This window comes from Periophthalmus magnuspinnatus, chromosome 10, assembly GCF_009829125.3.
Source record: "Periophthalmus magnuspinnatus isolate fPerMag1 chromosome 10, fPerMag1.2.pri, whole genome shotgun sequence".
NCBI lineage: Eukaryota > Metazoa > Chordata > Actinopteri > Gobiiformes > Gobiidae > Periophthalmus > Periophthalmus magnuspinnatus.
Genome location: NC_047135.1, coordinates 11,325,358 through 11,338,560, shown reverse-complemented (window position 1 = coordinate 11,338,560; position 13,203 = coordinate 11,325,358). Strand labels below are relative to the sequence as shown.

At 34.6% G+C, this 13,203-nt stretch overlaps 2 protein-coding genes across 2 annotated transcripts; one reads left to right on the top strand and one right to left on the bottom strand.

The window, feature by feature from the left end:
• Positions 1-363: 363 nt before the first annotated feature.
• Positions 364-5,520, bottom strand: polr1d (RNA polymerase I and III subunit D). Its single transcript, XM_033974305.2, has 5 exons — positions 5,448-5,520; positions 4,890-4,987; positions 4,378-4,454; positions 2,971-3,053; positions 364-784 (listed from the first exon to the last, which is right to left on the bottom strand). Exons 1-5 carry the CDS (start codon positions 5,484-5,486, stop codon positions 737-739), a joined length of 345 nt encoding a protein of 114 aa, XP_033830196.1. The 5' UTR covers positions 5,487-5,520; the 3' UTR covers positions 364-736.
• A 321-nt stretch (positions 5,521-5,841) lies between these two features.
• On the top strand, positions 5,842-10,868 carry sybl1 (synaptobrevin-like 1). The gene is made up of 8 exons (XM_033974469.2): positions 5,842-6,008; positions 6,467-6,645; positions 7,420-7,477; positions 8,224-8,361; positions 8,446-8,536; positions 9,231-9,298; positions 9,420-9,512; positions 9,985-10,868. The coding sequence occupies exons 2-8, from the start codon at positions 6,500-6,502 to the stop codon at positions 10,051-10,053; spliced, it is 663 nt and encodes a 220-aa protein (XP_033830360.1). The 5' UTR covers positions 5,842-6,008; positions 6,467-6,499; the 3' UTR covers positions 10,054-10,868.
• Positions 10,869-13,203: the final 2,335 nt, after the last annotated feature.

Below are 13,203 nucleotides of genomic sequence, written 5' to 3'. Positions count from 1 at the left end.
TTTATTTGTTACTCTCATGAAAATACACAGTAGCACAATTAATAACATAACATACTATAAATGTACATAACAGAAGGCATTAGATTAGAAAAAAATCGGTTTATCTGCACCTTTATTTACGTTTAAACTAAATTCTTTGATGGTCTTGCCACTTTCCCACAATGTCACCGATGTGAGCCATGATTTTTAATATATATTTGACATTGATCAATCATCCAGATTTTCCAGTTGGTACTGTTTAAAATATTCAATTACAAATATTATTATACATTTTTTTAAACCTAAATAGTTTAACATCCTTTTAAATAATTATCCTTTGGTTCTGTAAGAGAAGTCAAAGTATCCTCCATTGGAAATATCATCAAATATGATAAGATGAGGGGGCAAAAAATTGAAGCAATTACATTTACAAATCTGAGCTCTGAGGAAGTGAATTTTTATGAGCCTAGATGTAGATTGTAATATGGTGATTTTAATATTGGCAAACATTGGTTATGAGCCATAACTGGAAATATCATATATAATATCAGATACTGGTGTCATCTTATTTTTGCTGGAGGTAATGAGAGAAAAAACAGGAGCAAACATTTTTAAGACATTATTATTATTCATTCAAAAAACAAAACGCACAACTGTACAAATAATACACTCACATAAATCCATAGAAAAACATTTGAGGAATTATAAAAAACTAAATTTTTACAGATGTTTTGCCAGGTCACCGCTGCACTGTCAGTCATTCTGTGGGCTGCCCCTGTGTTTCTTTGAACTCATTTACTCGTGCCTGGAAAATACAAGTGAAGTTTCTCATGAGTATATCCCTGTAGCATGGAGAGCCTTACTGCTAATCAACACTGACTTCCATGATCCGTCTAAGTGGAAAATCCAGCCACATTCCCAGAGCTTAGCTTTTATCTCTCACGAAAAATACTTATTGCATTTGAGCAAATTAAGGTGCACTCCTGGTTTGGCTTCCAGAGGTCAAACTGCAGCATGTCACGTCTGCATATGTCGTTATAGTGGATTAAATTATTCGAAGCAACCTTACATTGTTCGCTTATTCATTCTTGGGTTGTCAACAACTCAGATAGTAATTGATACAAAACTAGCACTGAAACTACATACTCTGACTTTTCTTGAATAATTTTAGAATGGTCTTGATATATAACACAGCTAGAATAAGACCATGTGATAATATTTAAATAAATTACAATTATTTTAAATGTATCAAACTTGAACTTTTTTCTTTGTAAAACCCATAGATCACTCATACATAGAATCTGAGTCATAGTTTCTCATGGGGCAGACTAACATATTTGGCAGTTAAACAAGATGGTGTTTTGCTCAAGAACATCATATAAGAATTAACTGCAACAAATGTTTTTTTATACGACAACCTTTCTACAACTATTCTATTAATTATTCTATTGAGCTACCATTTGAGGTGGGGAATATGTATGTTTTTTCCACAATTAATACAAACTTAGTTTTTAGAAATTATATATAGATGCATACTAACTAAAGCCATCTTCTGCTTTAGAAAATCTACACATCACAAATTTGGTAATTGGTTAAATTCACACCTGTCACTCAGAGTGACCTATAGGAGGAGTGAGTGAGAATGTTTTTGATCATTGAGAAGCACTAAACCCAACCCACTGGACATGGTCAATTTAGCCCATACTATCCATTATATATATTTTCAAGCTCCAATGAGGAAAACTTTTAGTCAACTTTAAAACCAAATCCAGATGCCGAACCTGAATGACGGGGGTCTATACAAATATTTTTAAGTTTACATTTTTCACATCTCAAAAAACTACCCTCTTTTGAAGTACTTTGGTTTAACTTTATTACATTAGTGGTGCACTGTGTGTTTGCTTGCCTCCCCGGGCTCACAGATGGGTCAGCCTCACCCCCCTGATGGGAGCAGATAGTGAAGTATGAAGTGTTAACAGTCAAGACCCCAAAATGACGAATGACCACATTATTATCGTACCAGTGAACAGCCCCATGCAGTGAATAGGCCATAAAACAACCAAATACGACTTGACTTGTGCGTATTACTGAGAATCCATAACCAAAGTCAGACATAAGAGATTTCTTGACTTTTTGTCCATTACTGTTGACACATTTAAACTGTGATCTTTGAACCAAATTCTGTTATTAAAACATAAATTGCAAATTTAATCACATTTGCAATGCTTGTTTGAAGAAAAAAGCGACTCGGTATTTTCCCAAAACACTTTTTTTCTTGTCAAAGAAGAATATCTGCACTGGACTATTTATGCAATGTGATCAAGATAAAGCCGAGATCTACACATGTAATGCATTTGGCTGAAACACTGTGGGTAACTTTCTAAGGTTTATAAATGTTATCTCTCAGCTGAGATCAAGTTGCCATATGTATCGTTTAAAGTTCCCATGGAATGCATTTGTCAAAATAATGAAATAATGTCCTCATAGGCTAAACTGCTCAATTCTGAACATCCATAAGCATAACCAATTTTTTTTTTTTATTTAATTTAATATTTTCCCAGTAATAATAGAGTTTAGGCAGGTTACATACTAGCAGTATTTTTTTTTTATTTAATTAATGACTGTATATGTCTACATGGAACAACTTGCAATATTAACTACATAGATTTAGATTAGAAAGTAAATTTCATTTGTTTGCTGTTAGACTTGGCTTTATTTATAGATGTTATGCTATATCAACTATAATTGACCATAGTGGCTTGCTCACTTTTACCCTAGATCAGCAATAAATGTCCTGGCATACTCTGTATAATGTGCACACCTGATGGTGGTAATAACATTACATGGCATTCCTAGGAACAAATTCCACATGATTCAATGAAAACTATATTAAAGGCTCATGTTTTTGCTGTAAATGGTTCAGTTACTACTCCAATTCTGATAACCGGTTTATCTTGTGTAGTGGTTAAAAATAGCCATAAATCTGTTTACCTGAAAAGTGTTGAGAACATGTTGACAAGCTTCACTCAGATCAGTCAGGCCCTGTCGAAATGCTTCAGTTGCTGGGATGTTTCCTATACACAAAATATAGTATACCATCAATACTTTATTTAAAATGTACCACAATCAAGGGACAAAAACATGCAATTTTACTTAAGAGTGCACTATAGTTTTTCAGGTGAAGAGATTGCCAACTGCTTATCTCCATAGAAAGGTTTTGACTGGAGTCTTCTATTCAATATAAAAGTATTCTTACTGTGAGCAGGGTCACCTCTCCACAGATTTGACCTGTATACTTGGCCTGGCGTACCCTCCACCAGAAAGGTTACACAGTGCATATTTGACCAAATACACAATGGCCCATTTTTTATTTATGGCTGCAATACTCTGACAAGGGTCTGTCAGAAGACACAATTAATCACACATCATATTTATGTCGTTACTCTGTGGAAGTTGAAACTCAAGCCTTTTGGTTCTTGGGCAAATTCTTGCTACATCCATTTCCAATGCTGCTGTCACTACTTGGATTAACTGCCACTACTTGGATTAACTGGAAATACAAATCTCTGTTTTGTTTTATTATTATTATTATTATTATTGTTCAGTGTAATAATAGCATAAAACTTCATGAGACCAAGTTTTGTGCTATTGTTACACTGTGATGTTTTAATTTAAAACAGTGCAAGTGGTTACTTCAAAGTGGATACTTTGATTGAAACAATTTTGCAGGACTTTTCCAGGACATTTTTAGTTATGTAATCTACAAACACTACCCCCAAAATTACCCCTTTTTTATACAGTGTTTATAATAAAACTCTAATCAAGTCTAACTCTATGCCCGAGAGACACGGTAAATGGTCACATTTTTATATAGCCCTTTTAAACCTTCAAGGCACTCAAAGAGTTTTACATCAAGGAACCACTCACTCATTCACACACACATTCATACACCAGTGTGTGCAGACACTCTGGACAAAATAGGTGTAATTTCCTGCATTTTGGTGAATTTTAGAGGAGGTCTTTTAAAAAAAGCCAACTGTTCTAATAGGTGGCAGAAAAAGTCCAAAGTATAGAAAAGCAGTGTAGAGAATTTTCCAGAAACTTTTTCTCATTTTCCATGGGAAATTATTTTTAGAGTTTTCCAGAATTTTCAGGACGCGTGGAAACCCTGGGTTATAGTCCTGCCAGCCGGAGGGCGGGGTGTGCAACTCAAAGTGGCCTCCTTTAGACAAAGTGAAAGCACAGGACTCTCGTCAACATGTTTACTCAGGGAAATACTATTTACTGTATTTATTTACAGTAGCAGATGTGTACACACATGTTTTGGACTTATAATAATAACATACATAAACAACATCAGTCTAAAGCCAGAGGGGGAATATTTTGTGTCTGCCATACCTCGAGTCTGGATACGAAAGTTGATCTTAGTCTCTGAAGGATGTGTGATGGTGTAGCCACAAAAGTCCACCTCAGGACTGATGGAAACAGAGAAAGGAAAATTATGTGTGTGTGTATACATATATATATTATATACATACACACTCAAGTGTATTCCTTTTCTGGAATATTATGAAATTTAAGCAGAAAGAGCATCTAATAAAGGAATGACAGTGCCTATAGCTTGTATACTGTCATCAAACTGCATACTTATAGTTAGTGTAGTGAGAAACACACAAAAAGAAAAAAAACACCAAATAGTAAAAAAGACACAAGGCACAGGTCTAAACTTGCAACTGCAAACTACTTACAGTGTAAGTAGTAATGTATTTACAACGTAATTATAGGGAAAAAGATTGCCACATTGGTAGCAGACATATTCATATTTTCCCCAATAACTACTGAAAGTTCGGATGAAAACAATGCAAGAAAATCATTCATTGTCTGAACCTCTCCTTCAGATTATAGCCTACTTTTTCATGATCATGTAACGTAAAGAGTTTCCAAGTGTATGGTCCTCCTCGTGCATCACAAACGTCACACAGCCGTCATCTGCCCCATCAGCTTGGACCTAAAAGCAATAGAGCAGAGTTTTGTAGTTAATAATAATAATAATAACAGTTACTTATATATATATATATATATATATATATATATATATATAAAATTATATGAGGCTGAGCCAAAAAGAGGACTTACAACTCTGGTGTAATGCTGCCCCTTACTGGACATCCCTGGGTCATAGCAAGGTATAGTCTTTTTAAATCTAAATGTATATAAATGGATCACTTTTAGCAGTCATTTTTTTCTGAAACAATCAGTGAGACTTTGGGAGCAATATGTGGGATTGAAACGTTTACAGATTGTCATTTCAGCGTATGTTTACATATTGACTGATGGCCATAGCCCACGTGGGAAGTCCAGATGCGCTAAGAACAAAGACTTAATTGTATTTTGTGAAAGTTATAACTGAATAAAGAACTAAACACCATATACGAGCAAATTCTGTAAAAATAAATCATGTAAAATACCATCTCTAGGACCGGTTTCTTCTCGCCCTCCGCGGCCATGCTTCGTTTTGCTGCAAATGACGTAGGAGGGTCACTCGGTGTCAAGAAGTCTGGCAGGCACCTACAAAGACGAGAAGAAAAATAAATAAATAAATTGAAATTACAATAAGAAAAATCGTATTGTATGAGTTCTGAATAAAATGATATATAAAATAAATATGCACATATACTTTACAGTTTTTAGTTAAAATATATTTCTTCTTCATTGCAATTTTACATCCTAACCTGTAAGACTAAAAAATGGGAGAAACCCCCAAATGTCCCATGACGTGACGTACTTCTGCAAAACAATGTTAATGCGGAAGTTGTAGTTTCAAAAATTTCAAAAGGCCATTGAGAAATACGACAGAGCGCTCCATTCGAACTACATTCTCCAGAAGGCAACTGTCGTCGTTCGCCGTTCGGAGGTTTCGCAAAGCAAAGGCAGAACTCACTCGAAAAGGATTAGCCAAGCCCCGAAATCTTTCTAGATGTTGGAATTCGCTGTAAATGGGCTACTTTAACCAACACTGACCCACAGAGGTATTAAATTAAGCATCGTATGTAACGTGATTTGTACAAACCGCATTGTGCGAGACACTGCTTTACTGGCTACACGGCTATTGTTTACATTCAGCTAACTCCTAAATCCGTAGATTTTATGTGCTTTAGTTTATGTTAAATTGGCGCTTGGGCTTCGATCCTCGTGACACTTTGTATAATTTACTTTTGTAGCAGCCAGTAAATGTAATGCCATTGTTGCCATTGTAGTTTTAACCTTCTATATGCTGGTTAGAAGATTAAAATTACGATGATTTAAGATGGAAAACATGGAGTTGCAAAATAAATTAAATAGTTATATTTTACCCACTTATGATCAACTAATGGGTGCCTCTGCATTTCATAATTTACTAGTATACGATCAACCGATGAACAATAGACGTATTAATACACTAGAATCCATATAAAATAATCAAGATTTCCGTGGTTTGTTTTACCAGATTTGTTGCTGTTCTGAAGTGCCATACGGTACCATGGCTATCCTGTTTGCGGTGGTGGCTCGTGGGACCACCATCCTTGCCAAACACGCCTGGTGTGGGGGCAACTTTCTGGAGGTGACAGAACAAATTTTAGCTAAAATCCCTTCAGAGAACAATAAGCTGACCTACAGCCATGGGAGGTATGTGTCGTCTTTCATGTTTGTTTGGACATCTTATACCCGACTTCTACAGTCACACTTCACTATTTTAAAGCCATAGTAGACATAGAAAAACATGTGTCCTAACTGTGAGTGGGCTTACATCTAGGCCTGTCACAATAACACATTCATTCATTCATGATATAACACTACAGAGAAATATTGTGATAAATGGTAATATTGAAACTGCTTTATGCCACTGACAGAACGCTGAATAATCCCATTATACAGTTTTTGTTTTGGTTTCTTTTTTTATATGCTGAAGTTATTTCTTCTACCCTCTACAGCTCAGGTCTTAACTTATAACATAAAAATAACAAAATGTACATACCTTTTCAAAGAAATTGTACACACGATAAATATTGATCTCCAAAACATATTGTTCCAGCTTTCTTATATTGAACAATAAGACGATATAGTAATTATTGTGACAGGCGTCCTTGCATCTCCACCAATCTGACTTATTTGGCCTGGGGGAGGATATGGATATGTTGTACTATGGCTTAAAACAGAATTGGCTCCATAGAGAATGGTCTCAGGTATGGTTTTAACTTTCTATTTCCATTGGATTATGCAGGTGACTTTCCACCTTTAAAATGACATACTGTACTTTTAAGAAGTAGGTTAAAAGTTACCAGAAAAAAAGAAGAGTAGTAATGTGTATTTAGCCCATCTAAATACTCCACAAAATTGGGTTAATGATATTAATTACTGTAATACACTATTCAATTTCTGTTTTTTTTTCTCTCTTTATAGCTACCTGTTCCACTACATTTGCCATGACCGAATAATATATCTGTGTATTACTGATGATGTAAGTACAGTTTAAAGTCATAAAACCCCTTATAATGAGAGATGTTAACATTGTTATCTGTAGGAGGACAGCAAGCCAAAACGGGAAGTGAAAAATGACACACTAGAACAAGCAAACTACTTTAAAAATGTCACTATCCATTGTTTTGACTGGACACTATATTTCTAAAATGTTCCATGAAACACAGTTACAATTCATTATGTGCCTTCTACCAGGACATTTGTATATTACCTTAGAAGATTTAATAAAACACTTGAAAATGCTTGAAAGTACTATCATCTCATCATAGAGTCATACTTGTTCTCTCTTCTCAGTATTTTTTCAAGACTCTGTCAGAATCAGAACATGATTTAAAATGCATATGACATGTTTTCATGTTTTTGTATTTATTACTTGGTTTGGTAGGATTATACCTGTGATAAATCCATTTTAAATGGATGCAAGGACTATTTATGCACAAAGAATACATTTTTCTGATAGTTTAAACATCCATTCAACAAAATGGAGTCTTCTCTTCTATTTGTATTTGTCTAATCACAGCTGATATGTAATTTAGAAAGGCTTTGATCTTTTATTAACATTATGGCTGCTATGTAATTGTGATGGAATTACAGTCCCTCTATTATGTCATATCAGCTGTCATATCACCTGTGTCCAAGTAAAATGTGAACTATGTTTTTGTGAAATTAGTAGCCACGTTAATGTAATGCAAACGTAGTTGTTACTTTGTGTTTTTCATTAAATAGGATTTTGAGAGATCAAGGGCATTCACCTTTCTCAGTGAAGTGAAAAAACGCTTCCAAACAACATATGGGTCCAGAGCACAGACAGCCCTTCCTTATGCCATGAACAGTGAATTCTCCTCAACGTTGGCGGCTCAGATGGTTAGTACAGTTTAGCCTGATAACCTGTACAGGTTATTTTATGAGACACAATTGATGACTTCTAATGATACTTTTGTTTTGTAGAAACATCATTCAGACCCACGGGGAACGGATCGTCTCACTGAAACACAGATGCAGGTGGATGATTTGAAGGGGATTATGGTTCGCAACATTGGTAAATTACCTAATTGACAAAATATATAAAATGTTCCAATCAGTTCACATTATATCTAAAGAGTACAACACTCCTTACGTTTCATTAATTGTACACTTTGTAGTATAGCCTGGACAATATATTTTGGCATAGGACATATGTTTTTACAGATTAGCATTTAGATGAATTGCCTATAGTTAATGCTGTGTCTTTCCAACAATGACAGAAATTTGTCTTTGTCACATTAAAACAAATTCATTAAAATCATAATTCATACATACCTTTTGATCTCCTCCAATTTATGCATGCTGCAAACCTGCCTTTCTGTTAATGTGCACCTTCTCGGTAAAATAAATTGGAAATGAACAATTTTGAAAAACTGTCTTGAAATTTTATATTTTAATATTAATAGTATGATTCTGTTCACATTTAAAACACCCCAAAGCAGGGGGAAATATTTGAGAAAAGATTGAAATACTTACTAAATCCCATGCATGTCAGAACGCGTTTGTAGCGATTTAAACTACCGTCAGCTGCGTTACACCATTAGCAGTTTTTTTTAACATAGAATACTTTGTTGTATTTTTTTTTTTTTTAAAGGAGAAATTATGTTATTAAAATTATTTTTGATTTGCTAATTGTAACCACTCAAATAGCGATTTCAATCCGCTAACAAAATATCTTGCTGCACTGATGATTTTTTGGACTTTCACAGATTTGGTTGCTCAGAGAGGGGAAAAGCTTGAGCTATTGATTGACAAGACAGAAAATCTTGTTGATTCGGTGAGTAGCTTTTTGCATTTTTACTTTACATATTTTAGAATGAAAGCACTGATTACAAGAAGTAATAATTTTTCTATATAGCTCCATTATATTGATATCTCTTGTTTTTTTTTCCTTTTAGTCAGTCACATTTAAGACTACAAGTCGAAACCTGGCACGGGCAATGTGTATGAAGAACCTCAAGCTTTTTGTTCTCATCTTCTTTGTGTGCCTGGTGAGTAAACAAGTTCAGCAACATGTTACTGTTAAACATCACACCTGAATTATATTGCAATTAGCAGTTGTGATAGTCTGTAATGCAGCTCATGGAGCTAAACTACTAACTTAATTAAAACAAAGTTAACCCAGTTATATGTAAAATTTTACTAAAAATCTTGCATAGTGTTTTGGTGAAGTTGAAAATTTTACTTCCTGGTTGGACACAGGCAGCAGATATGACAGGTTGAGATATTACATTCCAAGTGTTACCTAACAACCAAAGCTAGGGTCAAAGCTTGACTAATTTACACAAAAGTTATGGTTAGTCTAATAAAAATAGATGACACCACCTATTTAGAAAAAACATGAAAACCTGTCATATGCAATTCAAGTAATTTGAAATATGTAATTATTTCATGCCTCACCTCTAGGTGGATGTTAAATAGGAAGTATTGGTAATCTTAACTTCTCTTCTCTTCTCTATTCAGGTGATCATATACATCATTGTATCTGCTTCATGTGGAGGCCTCGCCTGGCCAAACTGTGTCAAAAAATGAGTGGACTTTGGAGACTACAGAGAGGGGGACAAAAAGTGAAAGCATGGAACAATATTGGTTTAACACTGACTTCAAATGAACAACACAATTAAAGGTTATTACAATCTAGCTTTAATGTCTATGGAAAATGCAATGGTCCCACCCTGTGTCCTCATCAACTGCACATCTACAGATTGCCTTCTGGAATCCCAAATAACTACCACAGTTATGGATTAATGGAACAACACTCTTGTCCTATGCTTACCCAATACATGCCCTCTTAGGTTGATGTATCGGTTAGTTGTATAAGCACCAGTCTCTGCATACATTCATGAAATCCATAGGAAAACCTGACTGTGGACAACATTGTTACTAGCAGAATGCCTGCTGGATGTAAAGATTTAACACAATTTGCTAATTTGGGTAGCATAACCATAGCATTACAATATCATGAGTGAACAGTACATCTTCAGTGAGAAAACTCTTTGTTTCTTTACCAAGCACAGTCTTAACTTCATCAATAGATATGGTATAATTAGTAATGATCTCACAAATAAATTGTAAAATTATTATCAATAATAATTAGTTTGAGAGGTGCCATAGTTATTTTCAATTAAAACTAACTTCTCTGGGTCTTTTCTCTTTGAAGTAAATAGGATATTTTCTTCACCTGTCCTTTATCGGTCTTTATCATATAGTGTCTTCATGTTTATTCTGTTTAACAATGCACTTTTACATTGTAAATATGTATGCTTCCACACCTGTGGTTTATTATTGTGTAATTATTAAATTATTGTACATTCAGATTTGAATTAATAAAATCTGGTCATATTAGACTCACTTATGTTTTTCATGGATGGAATGTGTCAATGAGCAGTCTCAAAAAATATGACAATGATAAATTTAACAAATCATTGTTCTGAGGAGGGAAGAATAACCAGCAATTATAAGTAGGAGTCGATGGTGTTTCAAATGGTGTCTGAAAACCCACAATTTTATTTCAAAAACTTTGTAAATATTAAGCACCACCTCAGAGTGTCGCTATGACTTGAACATTTCTTAGTTTAAGGACATAATGAAGCATTCTTAATCTATTGATAAAAATCACTTGCAACTCACAGCAAGGATAGGTAAAACTATTTCACAAACTAAAAGCAACCCCCTGCGCCAAAGGGTATCACCACTAGGGGTCAGGGGTCGGGCCAAAATCATAAAACTTCCCGAAAGTCCAAAACTTAAGTTCATGAGGAAACCCACCTCCATAAATTATTAAATAGTCAGTAACAGACCACAATTAACTAAGGTCAAACACTGAACCAATGAATATTGTTTTTAATTAATTATTCTATATATTTATATATAAAATAGAAAACGACATCAACAGGTGCGTCTTATTAATGATGTAGTACGCATGCGCAAATCGTTAGTTTTTAGATCAAAAGTTTGAATTCGAAAAATATGTAAGCTCTTAAAAGAGTTACGAAGAGTTTTATCAACGGAATTTTAAAACGCTATATTAATCTATATACTTACAGTTTCACAAATCAAATAGCAGGTAAAAATTGCATTGTTGTCATTTTGTTTGTTAGCGTTCCCCGTTCTAATGGCTGGTGTGCTAAAAAGTCATCATCTCAACCTATAATCAGTGAGAAAACCATGTGAACAGGTGAGAAACATCCTTTATTAGCTTTATGGGCCAAATTTAACTGTATTCATTTATTAATTCAGTGGCTTTTCCAAGGCAGAAACAATACTGATTTGTCTAATGCAACGTTTGACACAAGGTAACTGTCCAATGTAAGCTAGCCAACTATTTGCAAACAGATACACCCGATTGTGTACTTCCTTTGCCTGGTTGTATTTAATGCTATTGTAACCAACTAATATTCTTATACCACATTACAGCTTGCAGTAAAATAATTGGTTGCTTTACTTGCACATAAAATATTGATTGATAGTGTTCTGTGTCTAGCCTGATTGATGTAGTTTGGTTTATAGTGGTCTGAAATAATATTGAAAAAGTGACAACAAAAGCTTGCCTCAGCCTCTCCATGCATGAACTGCACAGGGTGTTTTCTTTGCCATTTGTAGATGCATACTATGTTTACTCCAGACTAAAAATAGAAGTTAACCGTGTGTGGGAGGTCTCGTCGCAAGGATAATCCATTCACCAAGGTTCAAGGTGTGTGCGTGTGCGTGGAGTGTCAAGTGTCCAATTATGGTACTATAATATTATATAGTGTAACTGTTTTTGCTTTTGTCTTTTAACGACAAGTTATTTCTAAGCTACTGACTTTAATTTTTTATGTTTTCAGTCATGCCACAGACCAATCTGTGTAATCATCCAAATTTTCAGGTTCACACTTAAGACTATGGTGGCACAGGCAATCCTTATTTGACTATGGTGTCGGAAGTAAATTTTCCATTCATTTTCCTGCATAGACGTCCAATATTAAGAGTTTAAAGGTGTCACTTAGGCTAACCAGCTAGTGCTAACTAATATCCATAACGTGGTTGTTTTAAATGTGCTTTTTGGACAAAGGATTCAGCAAAATGCTTTAATAACTTTTAGACTTTTAGCTTTTAAATAAAATCTGTGGGGGTTACTGTGGTCTATTAATGGAAGCCACCCTGTGACAGTTGTGTAGCCTATGTTTTGTCCAGCACTGGTACATTTAATCTGGATAGACCTATTCACAATCGGAAGGTTTTATGAATCTGAGAGTGAACAGTTGTTGATGTTTGCCCTGTAACTCTCAAAATATAATCTAGGACTGTTACAATATTTATCAAATTCCTCCTACGCCTAATGTCTGTGTTTTATTTTAGCAACACACTAAGAAGCAGAGTCTAATATTTTCTAAGTTCTTAAAACACATTTTTAGTCCCCCAAATATAATAAATTACATTGTAATGTGCAATATGTAATATTGTAGTGTTGTAATGTGAGATTTGAATAAAGTCCTAATGGCTTGGACTGGGTTTAGTTTGCCAATGTTGTTGTGCTGCCCAGAGAAATTGTAATGCTGCAGTTTGATCCTCATTCACTGGATTTCTTGGCTCTTATTATTGTCTCGAAAGGCTTAATAACAATCATTCTTTCTCTGTCTGTCATCACTTTCACTGATGTATGAAACTGAGGCCACAGTAGCTGATTCACTAGTGTGCTGT

What these genes read in the sequence shown, in the direction of transcription:
- sybl1 (XM_033974469.2), top strand. Translation starts at nt 6,500, where the DNA reads ATGGCTATCCTGTTTGCGGTGGTGGCTCGTGGGACCACCATCCTTGCC. An exon ending in GATTATGGTTCGCAACATTG is followed by an intron (nt 8,537 to 9,230) that starts GTAAATTACCTA and finishes GGACTTTCACAG; the next exon opens with ATTTGGTTGCTCAGAGAGGG. An exon ending in CAGAAAATCTTGTTGATTCG is followed by an intron (nt 9,299 to 9,419) that starts GTGAGTAGCTTT and finishes TTTTCCTTTTAG; the next exon opens with TCAGTCACATTTAAGACTAC.
- polr1d (XM_033974305.2), bottom strand. Translation starts at nt 5,486, where the DNA reads ATGGCCGCGGAGGGCGAGAAGAAACCGGTCCTAGAGATG. An exon ending in CGTTACATGATCATGAAAAA is followed by an intron (nt 4,455 to 4,889) that starts GTAGGCTATAAT and finishes TGTTTCCATCAG; the next exon opens with TCCTGAGGTGGACTTTTGTG. An exon ending in ATGTTCTCAACACTTTTCAG is followed by an intron (nt 785 to 2,970) that starts GTAAACAGATTT and finishes TGTATTTTCCAG; the next exon opens with GCACGAGTAAATGAGTTCAA.